Source organism: Myotis lucifugus, unplaced genomic scaffold, assembly GCF_000147115.1.
Source record: "Myotis lucifugus unplaced genomic scaffold, Myoluc2.0 scaffold_28, whole genome shotgun sequence".
Lineage (NCBI taxonomy): Eukaryota > Metazoa > Chordata > Mammalia > Chiroptera > Vespertilionidae > Myotis > Myotis lucifugus.
In genome coordinates, this window is record NW_005871076.1 from 108,806 (window position 1) to 132,413 (window position 23,608).

The window sequence follows — 23,608 nt, forward strand, 5'->3', positions numbered from 1 at the left end:
TGTTTTTATTTTATTTTAGAGAGAGCGGAAGGGTGAGGGAGAGGGAGACAGAAACATCTATCTATGAGAGAGAAACATCGATCAGCTGCCTCCTGCCCACCCCCTCCTGGGGATTGAGCCTGCAACTTGGCATGTGCCTTGACTGGGTATCAAACCAGAGACCTCTCTGTTATTGCCAATCATTTAAAGGAGAAAGCCCTTAGCACAAGTTCTATAGATCAACCTCATGTCAGCCAGTGATGCCACATTTTGTACCTAAAGTCTCTGCCCCACGGTTAATGGGGGAAAGTATCTAATGAGTGAGGAGACATCTGAACTCATTCCTTCAACCTATTTAATTACAATGCTCTTAAAAAATAAAACTTGATCTCAAGGGCAAGAGAAACTGTGACAACTAGACCAAGAAGTACTTATTGGTGACAATAAAACAGCTATTTTGTTTCATTATCAAGTCAAAGACACCGAGGAGAATAAAAATCCTTGAGGAAGATCCTAAGAAGGACTTTGCAATTGCACACCTAGAAATCAAGGTACGCTCATACCACAGTATTGGGGTGAAGACGGGGTATCTCCATTCAGAGGTGCAATAAAACCATTCACCACAGCCCTGGCCCATGTGGCTCAGTTGGTTGGACATCATCCTGTCCACCCAAAGGTTGCTAGCTGGATTCCCTATCAGGGCATATGCCTGAGTTTCAGGCTCGATCCCCCTGCCGGGGTGGGGTTGTGCAGGAGGTGGCAGATCGATGCTTCACTCTCACATCAATGTTTCTCTCTCTCTCTCTTCCTTTCTCCCTCTTTAAGAAATCAATTGAAATTTATATTTAAAAAACCACTTACCACAAATTAACCAGGAAAGGGTGCTCCAGACCCTGCATGATCTGCAGTTCCTTGAAGACATTTCTCACTTCATTGCGCTCGACACACTTCTGTTTGTTCATGTATTTCATTGCATACATCTTCTTGGTATCATTCTTCTGAACGATGCAGACCTATTGGGGCAAACCAGAGTGAGAAAGTGATTAGGGAGATGACGGATCATAGTGATGAGCGACAGAACCAGATGCGTTCTTCAGCATGGCTTGGAGGCCTTATCACTTGCAAATTCTTTGATGCTAAAGTTGCCACTTAGTTCTGATTTCAGAGTAAAAAAACTTCATTTTCTTCCCATGTACACGATCAATTCCTAAATCTTTGCTTTCTCAAACGAATTTGCCTGTTTTTGCTTTGGGAACTTTTTTAAAACAGCATTTTGGAGAAAATAGCTGCCTCCTTGTCAGGAAACTTCCCATAGCAAATGCCATCCTCGTTCTGCTTGAGTGACTTAAATGAATGGGCAAAGCTGTCAGGCTGAATGATATTGTGCAAAGAATTTCTGTTTGTGCCCATAAGTGATATAATGAACCAAAAAAGACTTTTCAGAAAGGGATAACATGAAACACGATGTCCATATTTTTGACATATTTTTAGAGGTTCATATAAAGCCTGATAATGTAGACAGCAATACTTTTAAAATGCAAGTTCAATATGAAATATTCTCAAGATACATCTCCACTAAGAAGCTAATAATCAGGGTTTGAATCTAGAAGTTTCTTCCAAAAAATTAGACTGTATATGTATATTTGTCATGGTAGGATTTTTTTAAAAATAAAAACATGGTACGACTTGGGAAGAACAGAAATCAGGTGGCATCTTTCCCACATGAAAAGGTTTAATGCTTACATTGACAACTCTGAATTATTCCTGGTGGTCCCAGTAACTCAGTAATCTGAACATCCTGGACTCTGTTCCCTGGGCTGCATACCTATTAATCATTTGGATTCTCACCTTCCCAAAACTGCCTTTCCCAATGGCTCGCAGAATTTCAAAGTGGTCAAAGTTGACTGTAAGACAAACAGAAGAACATTATAAGTGATTATCAGTTGTCTTTTAGTAGCTAATAAATAATAAGTAAAGATTGGGCTAAACCGAAGTACCTTGTTTAAAACAAGATTCCAGACTAGCTTAAAATGCCCATTCATTTATTCAATAAGTATCTCTTGAACATTGTATTATATAATGCCGTAATCACAGTGCTTAGTACTGGAGGATACAGTAATAATAGAGTAGAAATCTAACCTCTACCCATATGGAGCCTGTGGTCCTGTGAAGACTCCACACAGAAAGAAACCCTTAAGGATTAAACAGTCGCAAAAATAAGTGGACAATGAAAACTGCTGCTGAATGTTAGGAAGGATAAAGTTGTGGGGCTTTAAGAGAGTGTACTGGGATTTCACACAGGCGACAAGGTCAGGGGAAGCATCTCTGAACACAGATGTTTATGGAGAGATCTGGTCCCCTGTGGATCTGGTCCTACTAAGGATCAGCACTTCGAATATCTTCTCCCTGCCTATTCCCCCCACAACCAACCACTCTTTTGTATCTTAATAATTTTCATTTTCCCAAGTAGAAAACTATTACACTCATAAGTTCATAGAATGACCTGATCCCTAAAGGACATTCCTATGAGATTAGCATGAACATGTGGACAGAGGCTACTGAATGGGGCTATGAAATGCAGATGATCTTTTACACCTGCCATTTTAACACTTCAGCACCGAGAAGTCAAAAGCAGTAGCTGTGTATAGGTGGCGTGGTCTCTTGGGTCAGTGCTCATGAAATGCTTGGTGATGAGAAGAGCCAAGTATAGATTCTCTTAGGTGACAATTTTTGGTTTCTTGCCTTGATGATTTTGAGGAAACATTCCACTTGTTTCCTGGTTTTTGAAATAAGGATTTAGATGAGTAAAATTCCAAATGAGGAATTATAAGAGCTTATTCGGAAAGGGTTGGGAAACACTAAAAGGTACCACTCTTCTTTTTAAAAGATGTTCGTTCTCTCTCTCTCTCTCTCTCTCTCTCTCTCTCAAAATAATTACACTATCTCTTCCTGAAGGAAAGAGAAATAAGGGGACCTCTAAAGGTTTTTCCAAGCTTTCTGAGGGTCAAAACATGTCTATAATATAACCTATGGATGAAAAAGGGGCCACATACTAAACCTGACAGGCTCAGGGGGGCCTGTATGGCGGGTCTTACAAACTCAGAGACCTAAAGTAACCACATAGGATGGTCTGAAATGAAAACTTCCTAGCCCAGCTGATGTAGTTCAATGGTTGAATATCAACCTGTGAACCAGGAGGTCGTGGTTTGATTCCTGGTTAGGGCACATGCCTGGGTTTCAGGCTCAATCTCCCAATCCCTGGTAGGGGGAATGCAGGAGGCAGCTGATGGATGATTCTCTCTCATCATTGTGTTTCTAACTCTCTCCCCCTCTTCCTTCCTTTCTGAAATCAATAACAATATATTCAAAGAAACAAACAAAAAACTTCCTAACTAAAAGCAAGTCATTGTGGGAAATAATATCCTAGGCAGGTATTTTCTTTGACAAAGGACGATCATTACCTTATGTGAGCCTGTCTATTGTCATTTTTGCATCTATAATAACATAACTTTGGAATGTCAGAGTGATCCCATTTTTCCAGATCACTCTACAGCCTCACACCAGAGCACAGCTCCCAGAACCCCTCATGGTTATCTTCTTCTCCTGCATACTCTCTCTATATGCTGTAAATGTTAATTGTTAATTATCCTATACCCACCAAAGTATGTGTCTGTTTTACTTTTTATCCAATCTCAAGGTTTCTCTACTTTGCTTTCTCCCTACTCTACCACCAATAGATTTCATGTAACCTCCTTACATCTTCCCCTTTGATTCTGATGTACAAAATAACTGGTAAAACTGCCATTTTCTGGAGCATTTTGTCAGTCCATTGAGATTTTGCTTCCCAGCAATTGTCGTAAGTTTGGCTCAAGTAAACTCATAAACATTCACTACAGGTTTGAATGTTCCTTACATCAATAGACTTGATCATCACTTTCTCCTCTAAACTCCCAAATCAATTCATTTCTACCACTAAAGCCATTTAATCATGTGAGGCAGCATGTACATTGCAAATAATCCTGGTTTTAGACTCAAAATAGTGAAGTGACTTGACCTAGCCAATGTGGCTCAGTTGGTTGGAGCATCATCCTGTGCACCTAAAGGTTATGGGTTCAACTCTTGGTCAGGGCACATACCTAGGTTGGGGGGTCGATCCCCAGTCAGGGTTTGCATGGGAGGCAACTGATCAATGTTTCTCTCTCACATCGTTGTTTCCCCCTTCTCCCTCCCTCCCTGTCACAAAGCCACACTCAATACTTCAGTGGAAAAGTGGGCAGAATCAACCCACCTGAGTCTGCTCAGTAGCATTCATGTAAATTCAATATACACCTTTTTGAGCCTGGACCCAGGCTCTTAACCACTATTTTTATGGTTGTCTTAGTGTTATTATCGCACATCTACCTATCCCAGAGGCAGAATCAGGGGGAACAAGGTGGAATTTCTTCATCTCTCCTTTTAGAATCAGATGAGCCAGGTCAGGTTTTTCTGAGTCTTTCTCTAACACAAACATGCTGATTGTGGAATCCAGGGCTGATGTTTTGATTTCCTTTGCTTTACTTCTCATACCATCTCCCCATTCTCAACATTCTGCGCAATAAACAGTGTTGAAGGAAAGAAAAGGGGAAACCCTCTTTACAGTTTATTGTAACACTCAGACACTTGAAATTTGGAAAAAGAGCATTCTAGAAGATAAAGCAGATACAATATGGTGGTTAAGAGCGTGAAACTCTGGGTTTGGGTTCTGGCCGGACTACTTACTAGCTATGAACTTGAAGTAAATTATTTAAGCTTTCTGAGTTTTAGTTTCTTCCTATGAAAAAAATTGGTCATATACAGTATCCCTTCTAAGGTTATTATGAGGACTAGGTGAAATAAGATGTATCAAAGGTTCTTATTTAGGTATTTTGGGGAGAGAATAAGAACTCAATAAATATACCACTATTATTGCTGGAATTTTTTGTAATTGTTACTATGTGAGTCATCTTAATATCAGCCCAGAATATCATTTGCCAAAACATTAGGCTAAATGATGTTGTGACTTCGCACAGGACAAATTGCCAAGAATGTCACTTCCCTGAAGACAGACACTAGCCTGCCCTGTTTATCTCTATATCTACATTGCCTGGAACCCCTTGGGCAAGTAGCAGGTGGTAAACCCTTGTTACGTGGAAGAAGGAGGCAATAAAGTACCATCAGCAAAGTTTCCCAGAATATAAAGCTATATTTGAAGAAAAAATTTAAAGATAGTTTTTTCCACGTTGACTTCCTAGCATATCATCATTTATAACAGGTACTTCCTAAGAAATGTCGTACCAACAACTTACTATCAAACGGCTTGTTAATGTGCTGGGCAATAAAGTGGGCTTCCATTGGAATGTTATTATAATACTGCAACTTCAGATTCATCTGGAGAAAATGGATTTATACCTTAAAAGCCTCAAGGATTGACTGACTTTCTGAGCTCAGAAGCATGGAGAGCTGCCATTCTCCACCCCACAAACTTCAGTGACCAGCTATCCTAAGTGAGGCCATGGATGCAAACCCCAGGAACTGCAGGTAATTAACAGGAGGAGTCAGAGGGCATTTGCTTTGTCAGCACTGCATCGTCTTTGAACAGAAATCACTGTATCATCCTATGCAACACAAAGGAGCCAACATTAAGTGACAGTCTTCCAAACACCTTGTCCAAATGAAGAGGGAATCAGTGCCTCTTCTACAACCTGTCACTTTGCCCATTTTTAAGAAAAAGGACAGAAATAAATTAAGGCTTTCCTTACAAATATAATTCTTTCAGTGGATTTTACAGTTTTCCATTAATTAGATGAATGAATGTTTGGTCATCATGCGACATTCCCAATGGAGGCCTTTGCAAGGAAAGGCTCGCTTATACCCTTTTAAGATAGTCACAGTAAGAGGGGGGAAAGCTAGCCACTTCTCCAGAAGCCACAGCTTTGCTAGTGAGTCAAACCAACAAATATTCATTCAACGTCTGTGTGCCTAGGACTCTGCTAGGCACTGATGATAAAACAAAAGGAGCCCTGGCTGGTGTGGCTCAGTTGGTTGGGCATCGTCCCGTGCACTGAAAGGTTGCGGGTTCAATTCCCAGTCAGGGCATATGCTCAGGTTGTGGGCTTGATTCCCCGGAAGGGGGCATGCAGGAAGCAACCAACTGATGCTTTGCTTTCACATAGATATTTCTCTCTCTCTCTTTTCCTCTCTCTCTCTCTCTCTCTCAAAATTAAATAAATAAATAAAAATAAATAATAAAACAAAAGGAGCTTGGGACTAAGTCACATCCTCAGAAAACTGTGACTCATTCAGCAGTATTTGTGAGAACATTAAACTAGCTAATCAAATACACCATACCTCATTTTAACTTATTTTATTTTGCCATAGTGTGTAGTGTATGTATCTTTGGAATCCAATCTTTCCTCTTTCTGGAAGTAGAGAATTAGATAAGTATAAATAGGTACATGGGCAAATACAGCAGACAAATAACAGCCGCAGACTGTTACTATTTGGCATAGAAGGAGGCTCTCTGGACCTGCAGAGATGGGAAAGAATATTGCGCCATGAAAATTTTGCTTCTTGGTTTTTGATGATGATTGAAAGCTTTGATGAAAGATACATATTATTTGGGTCAGACAGAATTGCATTAGAATCCTAGCTCTGCTGTTTACAAGAGAAATAAAATTAGAAATTTGCCTGACCTTTCTGAGCTCCAATTTCTTGTTCTCAATGAAGATTATTTTTATATAAAACTAATATACTTTTGGTGTACAAACAATACAGAGAAGTAAAAAGAAGAAAAACAAAATCATTGAAAGATAATAGTTAATATTTTGATTAAATTTTGTCTTTTTAATGTTCTTATTTTTACCAAAGTTATATATCTATATTTATATACAGCTTAGAATCAAATAGTTTTTAAAAGTCTATTATAAAACACTGATATTAGTTCTATGACCCATTTGTCTCACTTTCCAATCTCTCCAAGCCAAGAAATAAACACCTTTACTTCTTTTGGTAATAAATTTGGTAGTTTCCACCATATCTTCTATTTACTTATTGAATTTCCAAGATAGCAGGCAAGGATTTAGCTCACCTTCCTGGTCATTTAGCTCACTTTCCCGGTCATTTAGCTCACCTTCCTGGTCATTTGGGCTTATCCCAACATGCTCCCATCTTTCCAAAATATCGGTATCTGATGTAATAGTTTCAATTAGATCAATATTCTAATTATTATGAGTATGGAAATGGTTTGTGCAGCTAAGTCGTTCAGCATGATTAGTTCCCTCTTCTTGCACAATGTTTTAGTTTCCCTGGAGTCAATAATTGTCTTGTTTATACATAAGTTTATTTTTCTATATCCTTTTTCCTAATTCAAAAGAGTCTCTACCTGGCCACCCAACAGACAAACTTCAGCCTGGTGGGTGGCCCTCTGAGGATGTCATGGGGGTGCTCATCCTCAACCATCCCTGCACCGGCACCCAGGCTCATGCCATAGACAGAGGGTGGGATGGGCCAGGGTGGCACCAGGAACAACCAACTTAGACCCCTTCCTGGGGAGGCAGCAGTGTGTGAGCCCAGCTCCAGCCTCTGGGGCATGAGCCGTTGTCCCATCAGACCTCACAAGCAAATTCAAAGATAAAATTAGTAAGAATTTAGAGACAGTACCTGCAGGTCATAAAGCAAAATGTAGGGCCCTTCTGAATGCACTGTCCTGCCTACCTGCATTGGCCCCACAGGGAGGAAGCAGGTCCTGGTTCCTGGCTACATGAATTATTCGTTTCTTCCCTTTATATTGATTAATTCCACTTGCTCTAGTATCTGCTCTTTAATAGAAAAATTCCTCCCTTAGTATCATATTCAGCTTTAGCTATTGGCTCACATCTCTGCTTCTCTTTAGATTAAACGTTTTGAAAGAGTTGACTATACCTGCTGTGTCTATGTCCTCAGCTCCCAAACATTCCTAATTCCCCAACATCTGGCTCATGCTTTCACAGCCTCCCTGAGCTGCTTTTGTCAATATTACCAACATCCTGTAGTTGCCTAAACCCATAGACAGGTCTCACCTTATGCAACCACACAGGAGCACTCAATGTAAGGGACTGCCCTCTCGTACTTAAAACACCCCTCACTTTTAAATTTCAGGACAGATGTTTTTCCTTCCTCACAGGCTGTTCCTTCTCAATTTCCTTAGATGAATTGCTCTCCTCTGCTTGACTTCTAAATACTAGGGTTCCTCCCCTCTTTTGTTTCCACATTCTCTCCCAAGGAAGAGAGAATCCCCATGCCTTTATATCAGAGAGGGATATAAAGTCATCTCTGGCCACTCAACCCCAGACCCCGACTTGACATCACCATTTAGATGCTGCACAATCATTTTATGCATCCAAACTAGGACTCTTGACTAAACCCAAACATGTCCCAGCCCTTCAGCACCCTCTCTTCTCCATCTCAGAAAATATCAGAGCCACCTATCTACCTGACTACTCAAGCAAAAATCTGATTCATTCTTGATTTTGTTCTTTTCCTCTTACCCTATAATCAAACCATTAGTAACTTCCAATTATTGTATATTAAAAATAAATGTTGAATAAACTCTCCATCCACATTGCTTTTCTGTTGGCCCAAGCATCATTCACATAAATGAATGACTGTCCTCATTAAAACAGATCACCTTTGTGTCCTGCCCTCCCCAATTTCAGCTACTTAAGTTATCTACATAGCACTTATAATTATAGACCTAAATTTCACCAATCAGAAAATCCCACCCCCAAAAAAATAAAAGAGGGAGAGAAAAGGAAAACCAACATTGGGTAGCTTTTATTTTTTTATTTGCCATGTAAGGACATTAAAAACTATGATTATGATAATGGTAGTAATAACAGCTAACGCTTATTGAACAACTCCTATGTGCCAAGTGTATGCCAAACATTTTTCATGGATAATCTTTTTATTCCCGCAAAAAAGTCTCTGAGACAGATACTATTATGAGCCCCTTTGTTACAGACGAGAAAACTGGGAATCAGAGAGGCAAATCACATGTCTAAGTTCTCACTATAAAAAAAAATTCTATTTCCATAAACCTTAAATACGAAACACTCACACCAAGAAAGGACATAATCTTTAGCTTTATGAGAAGCTTATTACCTGGTACATTGTCTTCCTTTTTCTCTTTTCACCACAGACTAAGTGAAATAGCCATTGTTTGGTATTTGTCTACAGAGGGTACCACTGATTTCACCTCTGTGATACTACGGTACTAGTTAAGGTTGGAGGTCAGCTATCTCACTCATGATCTACTGGTGAAAAATTATTTAGCTGGCTCACTTTATTATCCCTTTATTATCCCAGTGGTTGGCAGCAAATGGTTGCCCGTAATGCATGTGGGCTTGGCAGGTCTTTTAAGAATATATTTGGAATTTCTCCAGAAAAGCAGCTTCCAGAGCCAGTTGGTGGCATCGGTTTGCATAGCCAGTGCTTCCCTTTTATGAAACACGGTGCCCCAGGGAGTCTGGGATTTATTGACACCCATTACTGGTGCCAAGACCAAGCGATGGGCACCAACAGCTTCTCTTCCTGCTGCCTGGACCCCAATTCATGAATTTGCCCAGAAGTCAGAAATACACTGGCTATTTCTTTAGAACAAGTTGCAAAGTAGAACAGTAGGGCAGGATGAGGGGATCAACACCCCCAGTTGGTGGATGCCCCTCAGTTGAATAAATGCTCCTAGTAGGAAATGAATTCTACCTGCTGATATTGCAAATGAATTACAGGTTGTACCCGCTTAATGAAACCCAGTCCGTAGGGCTATCAAATAATATATTTTGTCCTCTAATACATTCGATTGATGGGTCCAAGTATTTCCACTGGCTCACAGTGATCAACCAAAAGATGGTCAGTGAGGAGTGAATTTGTAGTATTGTCATAGCTGTGTAAGGTGCCAGGTGGGTGCTGGAATGCTCGGGGTTGGGGTGGGGAATCGCCTCCTCGATTGTATAGATGTCTGGCCACTATGCTGCACACCTGAAACTGAGGTAGAATGGTGTTGAATGTCACTTGAAAATTTTTAAAGATCAGATTAGAAAAAGATTTGAATACAAAAGAAGAAAAAGAAAAAAAAAGTGAATTTGTTAAGAATCTACAGCAAAGAGTCAGTCTCCTTGCCCAGTCTCTGAGTTAAGTCTAGAGGGTTATGAATGGGATGGGTACCAGACGGCCCCAGCCCGTGGAAATAAATGTCAGCAGGATGCTTTATAGCAGGAGTCAGCACAATACGTCCCGTAGGCCAAGTCCAACCTCCATTTATTTTTACATGGCGCATAAGCTAAGAATGGCTTTTATATTTTTTAAATGCTTGGAAAGAAGTAAAAAGAATATTTTGTGACAAGTGAAAATGATGTGAAACTCAAATTTCAGTGTCTACAAATAAAATGATATTGACATATAGCCACATTCATCTCTCTGATTCTTCATTATCTGACTGCTTTCAGGTTACAATGGCAGAGTTGACTAGTTGTGACAGAAACTGTATGAATGGCTAAGCATAAAATATTTACTATTTGGGCCAATATTTACTATTTGGAACACAGAAAAAGTGTTCCAACCCCACTTTAAATCATTCTCAGAAACCATAAAAAATATAGGCTACTCAAGCATAAAACAAGGTTAATATTACTTCTTTTACTGTAAAAATGCCTCCAGAAATGAAAGAAGAAATCATTCAGAAGGAAAAAATATAGCCTGTGACACTATTTAATTTTCAAAAATCTATAACCATCAGTTGTGCATTTTTTTTTACCATGTAAACTGGTTCAGTGTCCTAGTTTGACAAGAATATTATCGCATGATTGGCTTTCTGTGTGTGTTTCCAAGTGAAATTCCCATTGGTTGTCACATAGCAAGGCATAGTTGAAATCATTGTGTATTTATATTTCATAAGACTTGAATTGGAGAAATGATGGTGAACAGGAGTTACTGTAATTAAGTTTGCCAGGGAAAGGCCATACAAGAGAAGTTGGATCCCCTGAAGGCCTTCACCCCCATTCTCACTTAAATCATTAGGCTTGGCCCTGGCCAGTGACTCAGATAGTTGGAGCATGTCCTATACACTAAAAGGTAGCAGGTTCAATTCCAGACCAGAGCACATATCTAGGTTGTGGGATTGATCCTCAGTCAGGGCTGTACTGGAGGCAACCAAAGGATGTTTCTCTCTCACATCTATGTTTCTCTTTTTCTTTCTCTCTCCCTCTCTCTTTCTCTCTCTCTCAAATCAATAAACAAACAGACAAAACAAACATATCCTCGGATGAGGATTAAAAACAAAAAAGGCAGCCCTGGCCAGTTTTTCTCAGTGGTTAGAGCAGATCTAAGGGTTTGGGGCATGGGCATGGGCATGTACCTGTCAAGGGAATGTACCTCAGTTGCAGGTTCGATCCCCTCCCTGGACAGGTCACATGTCACTCCCTTTCACTCTCTCTAAAAATCAATGGAAAAAATATCCTCAGGTAAGGATTTAAAAAAACCAATAAAAGACAGTAGGCTTGGAGTACCAATCACATTGTCTGAAGTTGAAACTGGCTTATAGATTTAGTTTCTTAACCTAGAGTATTTTCCCAAATTGAGATCCACAGAATATTATGTGTCACCAGGTATTAAAATGTTTTCCATAAAAAATGGTTTCATTGTGAAATAAGTTTGGAAAACAGAATACTGAGATTTTAATACTGTAGGACATTTCAGAGCCTTTAATATGCTCAGGAGCTCTGGGAATCTCCAAAGGCAGGATGTAAATTCTTAATACACTTGAGCAGATTCTCCCACACACATGCTCCTAACTCACTGCTCGGGGAACGTGCAGGTCGGAAGCACCAGCTCCGTCTCCCAGGTTGTTTCTTAGCTGCCTAGTTTGTCTCTTTCTGAGTCTTCCAACCCCTTGGGCTGGGGCAACTAAAGCCCTCACAAAGTGTTGCGATAAACTGTTGGATCTGAAGTTATTTATGACAAATGTCATACCTAAAGGTTAGACATTTCAAGATGACTTAATTTTTTAAGAAGCTAATTCTTGCTAGAGACGTTTTGCTTTTACTTTCTTAACCATTTTAATGCAAGACAGTGAATAACATGACACCATTACTCAAGTTTGAGAGGGGAACGTGGGTACAAATATGCAATGCATAGACATTAAACTAACCAAGGAGGTTCTCAAAGTCCCTCCTTGCTGGAATCAATTCAGTAACCTCCCATTTCTTTTGGATTGCAAATCTGTGACCAATTTTTTGGCCCAACATTTTGAAGGACCCATTGCCTCTGTCACTGAAGATGGAGGAAAACTGGAAAGAGTCACATATCTTAGGAGACCAGTGTTGCCAAATGAAAGAAGAACATTGAGTTTTCAGCAAGTCCAAAGAATAATGCAATGATTGAGTTCTCTCTGCAAACTCAGGACATGGATGAACTCTTTGTAGCAGCTTTTTAACCTAAGGCCAACTTTTCTTAGCTACAACGCTACAGAAGAAAGTTGTCTCTTGGTTGAACCAAACCCACTGACCTCTATATTTTTTGTATATACTTGGAAACACAGGCAGCTTATAATGATTGCAAGACCCTCGTCTGTTACCTAGACCCTGAATTATTAACAGGTCTACTTTCTCCTGTTATTAAATAACTTTTTCTAAATTAGCATGAAGACCTCAATTATAGAACTTTTTAAATGTTGATTTTTTTAAAAAAATAAAACAAGCCAGAAGAAGAAGAAGAAGAAGAAGATGATGATGATGAAGAAGAAGAAGAAGAAGAAGAAGAAGAAGAAGAAGAAGAAGAAGCCCAAACTACACAGAACAAACAAAACCACTGCATTCAGAAAGAGGAAATAAAACAGATTAAAGGAAAAGAGTTATAAACATTAAGAACAAGTATCACTTGCACTCCTTTTCTTTCAGAAAACTTAAAATGTCTCTCTGTATCATTTATAAAATATAAATACACAGTGATTTCAACAATGCCGTGCTATGTGACAACCATAGAGTAGCCAGATGGCAGTTGGGGACGGGGGAAGGGGAGGGAGTACAATTGTCACTGTGTCTGTTGATCCAATGGGATTACTTAAATAGGCAGCTTTAGGTTGAAGTCAGAAAAAGTTTATTGAGCCCTAGCCAGTTTGGCTCAGTGGATAGAGCATCGGCCTGAGGACTGAAGGGTCCTGAGTTCGATTCTGGTCAAGGGCACATGCCCGGGTTGTGGGCTCAATCTCCAGTGAGGGGCATGAAGGAGGCAGTGGGTCTAAGGTTCTCTGTCATCATTGATGTTTCTGTCTCTCTCTCCCTCTTCCTTCCTCTCTGTAATAAAAAGAAACATATTTTAAAAAAGAAAAGAAAAAGTTTGTTGATTTGCAGCTCAATGTGTTCTCAATTTTGTCTTAAATAAAATCACAATCAACTCAGGGGGATAAAAAGAGAAACCAGATGAGGCTGTTTTGTACAGTCAATAACTTAGCCTCTATTTAGAGGACTTTTATATAGGTTTTCTGACCCAATTCCATTGATAGAACTGTGAATAGGTCATATTGACTATGGCATCAACAGAGTTGCATTGAATCAATTTTGTTTCTTTCCAAAGTTGAAGTAGTTCAAAGAGTTCATGCTAAGAGACTCTGATGCTAATAAATAACACTATCGTTGGCATTAATTGGGTGATCACTTTATGTAAGACAGCCTGCTAAGTGTTTTACTCACATTATTTTACTTAATCCTCACAATGGCCCAATGAAGTATACTCATTGCTTATGTATATAAGCTGTTGTTGTTTTTTCCAAATGAATTCACTAGTAATTGTTTAGGCTGGGGACTTTGTTCATGATATTGCAAGTCCCTCTAGAACACTTTGTAATTAGTCCAATTGACTTCAGTGTTTCCTGATGCCTGATCACGCTATGTCCCCTTTAGTTTTCACATTGCTCGTCTGTGGCACAGCTGAGATTTGAACCTGTGCATGTCCTTCCCATACCAGAGCCCATGCTTTTAGCCCATTATGCCGGGTGGTTTCCCATTACTAAAACACTAAACATAATTAGGTGGAAGATTGTCTGGTAGCTCCTCAAAAAATTAAAGAATTACCATAGGATCCAAAAATTCCACTTCCAAGTACATATAACTAAAATAATTGAGAACAGGGACTCAAACAAGTATTTGCTCACCAATGTTCATAGCAGTCAAATTCACAGTAGTCAAAAGATGGGAACCATCAAATGTCCACCAGTGGATGAAAGAATAAACAAAATGTTGTATACACACACAATGGACTATTATTCAGCCTTAAAAAGGAATAAAATTCTGATACATGCTACAACATGAATAAACCTTAAAAACATTGGATAAGTGAAATAAGCCAGACAAATATTATGAGGGACATAGAATAGTCAAATTTATAGGGACAGAAAGTTGAATGGCTTGCCCTAACCGGTTTGGCTCAGTGGATAGAGCGTCGGCCTGCAGACTCAAGGGTCCCAGGTTCGATTCTAGTCAAGGGCATGTACCTTGGTTGTGGGCACATCCCCAGGAGGGAGTATGCAGGAGGCAGCTGATTGATGTTTCTCTCTCATTGATGTTTCTAACTCTCTATCCCTCTCCCTTCCTCTCTGTAATTTGGGGAAAAGAGGGAATGGGGTGTTATTGTTTAGTGGGGATGCAGTTTTAGTTTGGAAAGGTGAAAAAGTTCTAGATGGTGGTGATGGTTGCCCCCAAATGGGAATATACTCAATGCCACTGAACTGTGCACTTAAAAATGGTTAAAAAAGTACAGTGTGTTATATATATTTTATCATAATAAAATAAGTAATTAGGACTTAGGTTTGTGCTAAAATATAAAAGTGAGAGCCCCAGAACAAAAAAATAGTATAATTTGAGATCTACTTTGTAAAAGTTGACTTAACATTAACCAAATAAGCAAACTTTATTGTGTCCAACAGTACTATAAGCTTACACTTTGTTTTCATTAAATAAAGATCTATCTAAGTAGTGAAGAGAAAAATTCTTTCAGGATCACTATCAGATGGAACAACACAAAATACAGTGTCAGGATGAATTCTAGTGAGAACAACTTATCTCAAGGGACATCCAATAACATCTAATCTTATTCCTTAATTACCTTCCATGTGAACCAAAACACTTTCCATGAGAAACAAATATTGAAATATTACCGGGGAAAATCGGTTTGAATATTCTTCAAAGCAATGTGGGAATAGTAAACACTTGGAAGGAAATATTACATACTTTTTCATCATCACATATTGGGATTCTCTTCAGCAATATTTTTAAAATAATTAAATTGGCTCATTTGGTGCCCTAGATTTTGGCCCGATTTGATTATTTACATTAAAAAAATGGACATCAAAATAATATAAGCATTAATGTTAATTGATTAGTCAGTGCTTTTTTCTTTGTTGTTTTTGTTTCTTGGTCGGAAGCTTCACAGCAATCAAATAAAATTTACCTTGTGCTCCATCCAGAGCTATAAAAGAAGCCAAATCAACTATATAAGATGCATTGATTTAAAAATTAGTTTTATATATGCAAACTCATGGTCATCAGATAGCCAACTATTCAATCCCAATTTTGTCATTGATTGGACTTTGGATTTGCTTTTTCCTGTGCTTGAACTATTCTTCTTGTCATTGCATGAGTGGCTCCTCTTCACCTTTTCCAACTCAAATGTCACCTTCTCAGAGAGGCCACACCCGACATACCCTATCTATCATGGTCTCCACCATCACCCTGTCACTCTTCATAAGATCACTCTGACTTATTTCCTTGGAGTCACTTTAACATTCTCTGAAGTTATCTGAATTTTTTACTTGTCTATTGTTTGTCTTCTCCACAAGGGCAGGGCGTGGCCATCTCATTTTCTATTCTATTCCTCATCCTAACAGAGTGACAGGCTCATAGTAGGTAGATTGGCCCTTCAGTTTCTGCCTTGCAGCTGTGTATATGAATGGACTCACAGCCTTGTCCCCTGGGAAGCACAGACAGACTGTCCTGCTCAGCTCTTCTTTTTATGGGTGCTGCCATGGGATCATCTCATTGGGCTGGGGAAGTTGGACAACAAAGTGGCAACCTAGAGCAGTGGTCGGCAAACCGTGACTCGCAAGCCACGTGCAGCTCTTTGGCCCCTTGAGTGTGGCTCTTCCACAAAATACCACGTGCGGGAGCACACGTACAGTGTGAAGTTGACTTAAAACTTTAAGTAGTTTATTAAGTTAATTTTAGGGAATGTTGTGGAGTGAAAGAAGATGTAGTGTCGATGATTGAGAAAGGTATGTTGAGATGGTTTGGACATATAGAGAGGATGAACGAAAGGAGATAGACGAAACAAGTATATAAGACGAGTGTGGATGGGAGAGTTGGAAGGGGTCGACCTCAGCAAACGTACCTCAATCAGATTGAGGACGTTTTTAGCAAAGGCCAGCTTAGGAGTACCCTAATTAAGTTAATAACAATGTACCTACCTATATAGTTTAAGTTTAAAAAATTTGGCTCTCAAAAGAAATTTCAATCGTTGTACTGTTGATATTTGGCTCTGTTGACTGATGAGTTTGCCGACCACTGACCTAGAGGGTTTTGAGAAAGAACTCCTTGCTCCTTAAACCTGACTCTACCCTAACCCTAACTCTTCCAGAGTTCCTTGCAGGTATTTATGAAGTGGTGCCTCACTTTTTTAGCTCTGTAACTTTCTTGGGCACCCCATGAGAAGGGCTGGCTGAATTAAAGAGGATTTAGTCATTTCTATGTTTGCTCTTTCTAATGCCATCCTAATACCTTAATATGACACATATCCTTAGCAATTTACAAGCATGAAGCTGGCCTCTCTTTCCTACTCTGTTCTCTGAGGACCAGCCCCATGCACAGCATTAGCTCTGAATCCATAGGGAGGATAGTGAACCAAATGAATAAAATCCAAGCCAACTTGTCTTCCCATTTTAGAGATGGAAAAACCAAGTACCATCACGGTCTCTAGACCCTTACCTTTACTACTTGAGAAAGCAAAGCAAGGCAATAGAAATTAAGAGTGGAAAAAATTTCTTAAGACCATTTCTAACTCTATAATTTCAGGGTTCCTATACAATATTTTGTGCCTCTAAATTAATAGTGAATAGCTGGGATCAAATATTTTGTTTTTAAAAGGGTCAATCCAAAGTCTCAAAAACTTAGATTGTAGCAGGCTTCTGGTATGCCCCACAACCATGGCAAACCGCTAATTCTTCCTGGGGAACTAAACAGAACACCTTATTTTGAGAAGGTTCATGGCCATACAAGATAAATAAATTTCCATGTCCCTGGTAACTAGGTATGTGCATGTGAATGAAAGTGACCAGCTATAGCCAGGTCATGTGCTTCAAAGGAGTGGGCACAGCCTCCCCTCCCCCTTCCACTGCTGGCATTGGGAAGTGGTGGTGAGCCATCCAGAGGCATCAGAGGGAGAGTAAGACTCTAGGGGTGGAAAGAGAAGGAGAGAAATCAGCTTTTCAGAGTCACAATTCCTAACCTTCTAGAGCCACATATCACCTATTACTTATGCCTAGATTGTTGCATAATAAAGAAAACATGTCCGTCTTGTCTAAGCCACTGATAATCAGTTTCCCTTCCAGCAGTCAAATGTCCATTTTAACACAACTTTCCTTGATGATTTTGATACTGCATCATCATGTTTGCAAATTGGTTTGAGGATCTCAAAATGGTAAACTTTTTGAGTTAAAAAAAGACCTTAAAAAAGACCTTCACGATCAGCCTATCTTTCACTTAACTGATGAGGAAACTGAAGAGGGAATAATTCTCGAGCCACACAGGTAGCTTGTGATAGGCCTGGTGCTCAGATCTCCTGAATTTCAGTTCATCGTTCTTTTCCTTTAAGGCCCATTAGCAGAGCTCCCTGGAAATGACTCTGGGGGTTCCCTCTGGGAAGCCTGGACAATTTACTAGCAGGGGATTTCTTTTCCCAGACAACACATAAACAGCTGCTGCCCTGCATGCACTGACGAGGCTGCTCTGACTCCCACTATGGGAAGGAAGAATCACCAGGCCCTTGCCTGGTTTTGGCACGACTGATGGTGGGGTGACGGGAGAATCAGGATCCATGCTTTTACTGCTTTTCTTGCTGAGTCTGGCCTTGAAAGTTTTCCACCAATTCTTTTTCCTGTGGCCTAGCATTGTGGAATTGGTCTAGGACCCCGGATTTTGGCAGTTAGAGGCTCAGAGAACACCTACTTAATGACTTCATTCTATACTATGAGTATGCATTATTGTTCACATGTAATTTGATAATATATAAGAAATGTTCTATAATAACTAGCAGTAGGTAGTAGTAATTTCAACTGTCAAAGGGAGCAGCATAGAGAACAAACAAATCATTTCACTTCAAGGTCTTCTATTGACCAAGTGCCCAACAGTCCCCTTTGGACATAGGGCATTGGTACAGTCACGATTAAGACAGCTGCCTGAAGTCCCATGGAAAGTGGGCGGTAAAATCTAACTGTGAGCACACAAGGTTCTTGGGCTTACCCTCGCAGTACATTAAAATATACTTAAGAAACTAAGAGCTTATTTGGAATTGTGCAAAAGTCTACCTATTATGCACAACTACCACACATTGCTTACCATCCTCATTTTCATCAAAAACTGGGGGTTTGCTTGAAGTATTGGCTCCCATGGTTGTCTGCTCAGACCTGGATCCTCCAGTTACATAATCCTGGCAGAAACATTCATCTTCGCTCAAAAGAGGTCTGGATGCCTTAGCTAGATATCAAGGAGAGAACAAGAAATGATGGCCTTGTAATACCGTACAAATGGCATACTCCAGTACCCTGAGTGCAGACTGTGGCTGAAATGTTCATTTGTACCACTCGGGTGAAATTTTTTGTACTTGAAAATAATTTCAGCAATAACAGAGAACATTAAGCATCTGGGAGAAGCCACTTCACAGCCTCATTAGTAGTGGACCTAGACTTACAAAGAAGGAGCAAAGCGAAATATGTTTGAAGTATGAAGACAAGTTTAAAATGAGGTCAGCAGTGCTTTAACAACTATAAAATAAAAATAAGATTTTATTGTGACTCTCCATATGTTTGAGAAAATATGTTGATTAAAAATTTTTTTTGATGTGTGATCAACAACTTTAATTTCTTTTTTAATTGTAAATAATACATTCCCTCTCCCTTTTCTCTGACCCTGGAAGGTACTACAATATAAAAGGAACAAGGGCTGAGTTTGGGCTTTGCCACCCCAGGAAGTTGCTAAATTTTACCCAACATGTTTCTTTTTTCCCTTCGCCTGAACTTGATCATGGTCCTTACTGCCAAGAGAGATTAAATGTTTAATGAGATAATATGTAAAGTATTTTCACGGCATAAGTGCTCAATAATTATTAGCTACTCTAAAGCTGAAATTAAGTAATGTATGTGAGAGCTAAAAAGCCCTGGAAAACATATGCACTATGGCTTTTTTTGTTTCATTCCTAAACCCAGTCGCAAAGAATTTTACTCACCCGCCCTGACCGGGTGACTCAGTTGGTTGGAGCATTGTCCTGAACACCAAGTTTATGGGCTCGATTCCTGGTTAGGGCATGTACCTAGGTTGCGGGTTCCATCCCCGCTCAGGGTGTGTACAGGAGGCAATCGATGGATATTTTTATCTCATATAGGTGTTTCTGTCTTCCTCTCTCTCTCTAAAATCAATAAACATATCCTCAGGTGAGGAAAAAGAGAATTTTACTTTCCCTGAAATTGGTAAAAAGAGGCAGCATCCAGAGTTCTGATTCTACAACTGACACGGAGAATGGCTCTGGGCCGGTGACTTCACCCCTCACCTGTAACATGGGGAAAACCACAGTGCCTTCCTCAGGAATCACAGGCTCAGACGCCTACCAGAGCCAGGCAGAAATGCAAGTGAGCTCACCAGCCCAGGCAGAAGACAGAGTGCCCGGTGGGAACACTGGCAGCCTGGAGGATCCAGGCTCCACCGAAAAGAGGCTACTGCCCTCAAATCTAGGAGAGTGCTGCCATGTGGAAACATGGGTCCAGAGCTAGCCCTTCAGATCTACCATAAATGGGCGAAGCTAGTGCTTTTATACAAATTATTTAAATATTCATTTTTAGCTCTATGGCCTGAGCTACTCACAAGCATGGGACACAAAGGGCCCATGTGCAGAATAAATGTTAGCTACAGATATTTTAATAGTAGCAGGATTTCTTTATCATGTATGATTTTTTAGATTGATTTTTAGAGAGGGAAAGGGAGAGCAAGAGAAAAAACCGTGGGTGTGTTGTTCCATATATTTATGCATTCATTTAATTTGACTCCTGCGGACTGATTTCCTCTTGAACTTTTTCTGAGATGAAGGAAATACAGATTAGAGACATCATTGAGGAAGGTGTCCCAAGGGAATCTGCCCTAAGGATGTTATTGAAAAAGAACTTAAGAAGCCCCTAAACAAGCCTAGAAGAAAAGCTTATTTTCCTGTGAGGAAAATGTAAGTCAAGCCCTCGTGTGGAAGGCAGACTCATTAAAGAAATTCTACTTTTCATACTAAAAGCCAGCTGCTGGCAAAGCGCCTTCTGAACTTTAAAAAGAATCCTTAAACAAAGAGCAAAGAAAGAGTCAGCAATTAGGAAGCAACCCATTAAATGGCACGGGGGTGGGGCTGGAGGGGCAGGTGGTAACAGGTGGCTGGAGGAAGCCTGGGGGATTATTGAGATCAGGAAGATAGAAAGAACTCAACTGTCTCTCCAGGCTGAAAAAACTAAAAACAAAGAGCTTTTAATTCCCTCGGGAAAGGGAGTAGGAAGAAGCCTTAGTGTTTCCTTGCGGGCTAGGAAGAAGCAATGGGGGTGCCCTGTGCATTCTATTATTGCATTTAGAGTCCCGAATAAGTGGGGACTAGTGTCAGGGCTGAACCACAGATGACATTTGAGAAGATTGATCCTAAAGAGAACATTGATTTTAAGGAATTGTGATTGTTAACACAGCGGGGGCTGGGGGGGGGCTATACTCTCTTTTATTTTTTTATGTGAGGCCTCAAGTTTTCCCACCACACCCAACCCTGTCATTCTTACATATGTTCTTCACACCTCAGGCTTCTCTCGAGTAGCCTATCTTCTGCAACCAAGCATTGACCTTGCAAGTTGTCAAATCAGAAAGCAAAAGAGAGAGGAATATTACTGCAACTTGCCACATTTCACAAGTTCATTTTGATGTGCAATTCTGTTCACCAAAGATGCAGTGATTTTTAGCAGGAAGAAACTATGTAGACAGGGAAGGGAAAGGCAGATGGAATGATTAGGTGGTGGCTTCTCCATTGCACTTAACATACCCCATCCAATTTAGAATTGTCTTTCTCTTCTTCTCCCCATGTGGATAATCAAATTAGGCAACTTTCCCTCACATCCAGAAAGAAATCAACCTTTCTCTGCTAGGAAAATAGGGACACATCTCCGCCCCCCCCCACCACCACCACCATTCTATTGATGTACAGCCCAGAAGAGCTATAGGACTCTCTTCTACCAAACCTAACACCCTCCTCACCTCCTGGTACTAAGTCTGCAGTGTCAAATAAGTTTCATTTCAAAATGTCAAGAGGGCAGTCACCACCCATGGAAATGAACCTCCTCAACACAGGAAATACAAGAGAGAGAACAATGCAGTTTATAAGAACATAGAAAACTTGCAAATTCTACCTTGACCTATTATCTATTAACTGCAGCCTCCTTCTCTGATGCCAGCATTTGACCTTGGGCCTATATTTTGGGGGCTGTCAATAGGGGAGCTTTTGTAAGGGCTCCCTCAGTGCAGAGGTGTCATCTTCAGGAATTGAGGAACCTAAGTTGTAATGCAAGAAAGTTGCAACTTCTGACGTAACTGTACGTCTCATTGCCAAGGCATCGCATAGGCATAACGTATTGTGTTTGCACTTGAAAAACAGAACGTCTTAAACTGGGAATTATGTAGAACCGGAGGGAAGAAAGAAAATATCATTAAAAAACACCCAAGTTAACGGTGCCCTCCGTTATATTGTTTCTGTTTCATCATCTTTGCTTCGTCATCTGTATGTATTCAGAATTCTAGGTAAAACATTATCTCCACCTTCACCCTCATGCCAAATCCATTCCCCTTGTATACTGCCCAGACAGCCACAATCATGAATCCGGGACACATTTTACAGTCCACTTTCTGCGATTTTACAATGTGACCTGTGTTTTAAAGTAAGTCACCTAAATGACATCCTAAAGTAGGTATATTTTTGCATCTGATGCTCATTTACTTTTATCCCTCTGCCATGTAGGCATGCTGGTCCCCACAGCCCTGACTTCTGCTTGTTAAGTGCAGCATAGCAGGCCATGGTGTGAAACACACCACATTTTTAATGGTCTGTGTTCAAATCCTTCCGCTCTGGGGGGAGGAATCCTTGTGGAGATGAAGCCAACCATCAAAGGCAGTTTCTGCTTGATTAGAGGCTGAGTGAGAGAAACAAGCAGAAATACTCCCAGCGCTTGTCTCCACCCAGCAAATACTCGCTGAAGTCGGTATGTGTCTGGACCCGGGTCAGCGGGAGGCTGGGGGACCGGTGGGGTGCAGAGTAGCCAGGGAGCGAGGATTGGTCCCAGCCCTATCTGGTTGTGGTGGGTTGTCTGGACCGCCTGCCTTTGTCTTATTTCTCTTCCCTTTTAACTTCCTAGCTTCCCAACAGTGAGTGCCCTTAGCATGCAAGTTCAGTAACAAGAAAAGGAAAAATCGAGGCCACCACTCACCTAGATCTGGCTTCTCCCTTCTCGCCTTCCAACAAGCTGGGACTGGTGCTTCCGCCTGGGCAGCAGGGGTAACACGGGAACCCCCAGAAACGCGGAGAGAGCAGGGCGCAGGGACGGGGCTGGGCTGGGCGGGAGCGCGGCACCTGCTGGCTGCCGAGGGGTCCGAGTGCCGCCAAGTGCGCAGCTCCGCGTGGAGGGGCGGCTCCGGGCTGGCCCAGGGGGAGGGTTGAATGAAGAGTGGGGTGTGGAGGAGAGCAAGGAGCAGGGAGCAGCCAGCCAGCGGACGCCCCGGATCGGAGCCTGTTGCCAGAAACGGAGAACAGTCGCCCGGTCCGTGCGGGAAGACTGCTGCGGGCGGGGCTGGGAGCTGGCGGCGTCCCCAGCGCTGGGATGCAGAGCGCGCCCCAACTTCCCGGGCCGAGGTCCAGTTCCCCTGAAGTGACCCCCTTCCCGTCCAAGAGACCTGGGCGATGCCACAGCGGGTGGGTGGATGCAGGGGGTGGCGGGTATGAGCCTGCAGATCCGAGGTGAAGAAAGGCAAGCTTCCCTTTCAGACGTCCTCGGGGTATGACGGGGAGGAGGGGGGAGCCGAGACAGGACTGATAATTGTTTAGGTCCCGGCAAGAAGGATCTCTTAACAGTTAGGATCTAGCAGACTTCCTCGGGTTACTGCTGGGGAAACTGAGGCACAGAGGAGGATACTACTTGCCCAGTGTAGCGTAACAATTCATGGAGAGGATCTTTTGTGGACCCAGGTCTCCTGGCTCCTCCTCGGTGGGTGGAGGGGAGGGCAGGGACAGAGGCTCAGAGGGGAAGGCAGCTCCCTGGAAG

The 23,608-nt window shown here is 41.2% G+C and overlaps 1 protein-coding gene across 1 annotated transcript; it reads right to left on the reverse strand.

The window, feature by feature from the left end:
- Positions 1 to 836: 836 nt before the first annotated feature.
- Positions 837 to 22,817, reverse strand: LOC102437057 (serine/threonine-protein kinase 32A-like). The gene is made up of 4 exons (XM_023752120.1): positions 22,778 to 22,817; positions 18,633 to 18,770; positions 1,828 to 1,883; positions 837 to 992 (listed from the first exon to the last, which is right to left on the reverse strand). The coding sequence occupies exons 2-4, from the start codon at positions 18,682 to 18,684 to the stop codon at positions 837 to 839; spliced, it is 264 nt and encodes an 87-aa protein (XP_023607888.1). The 5' UTR covers positions 18,685 to 18,770; positions 22,778 to 22,817.
- Positions 22,818 to 23,608: the final 791 nt, after the last annotated feature.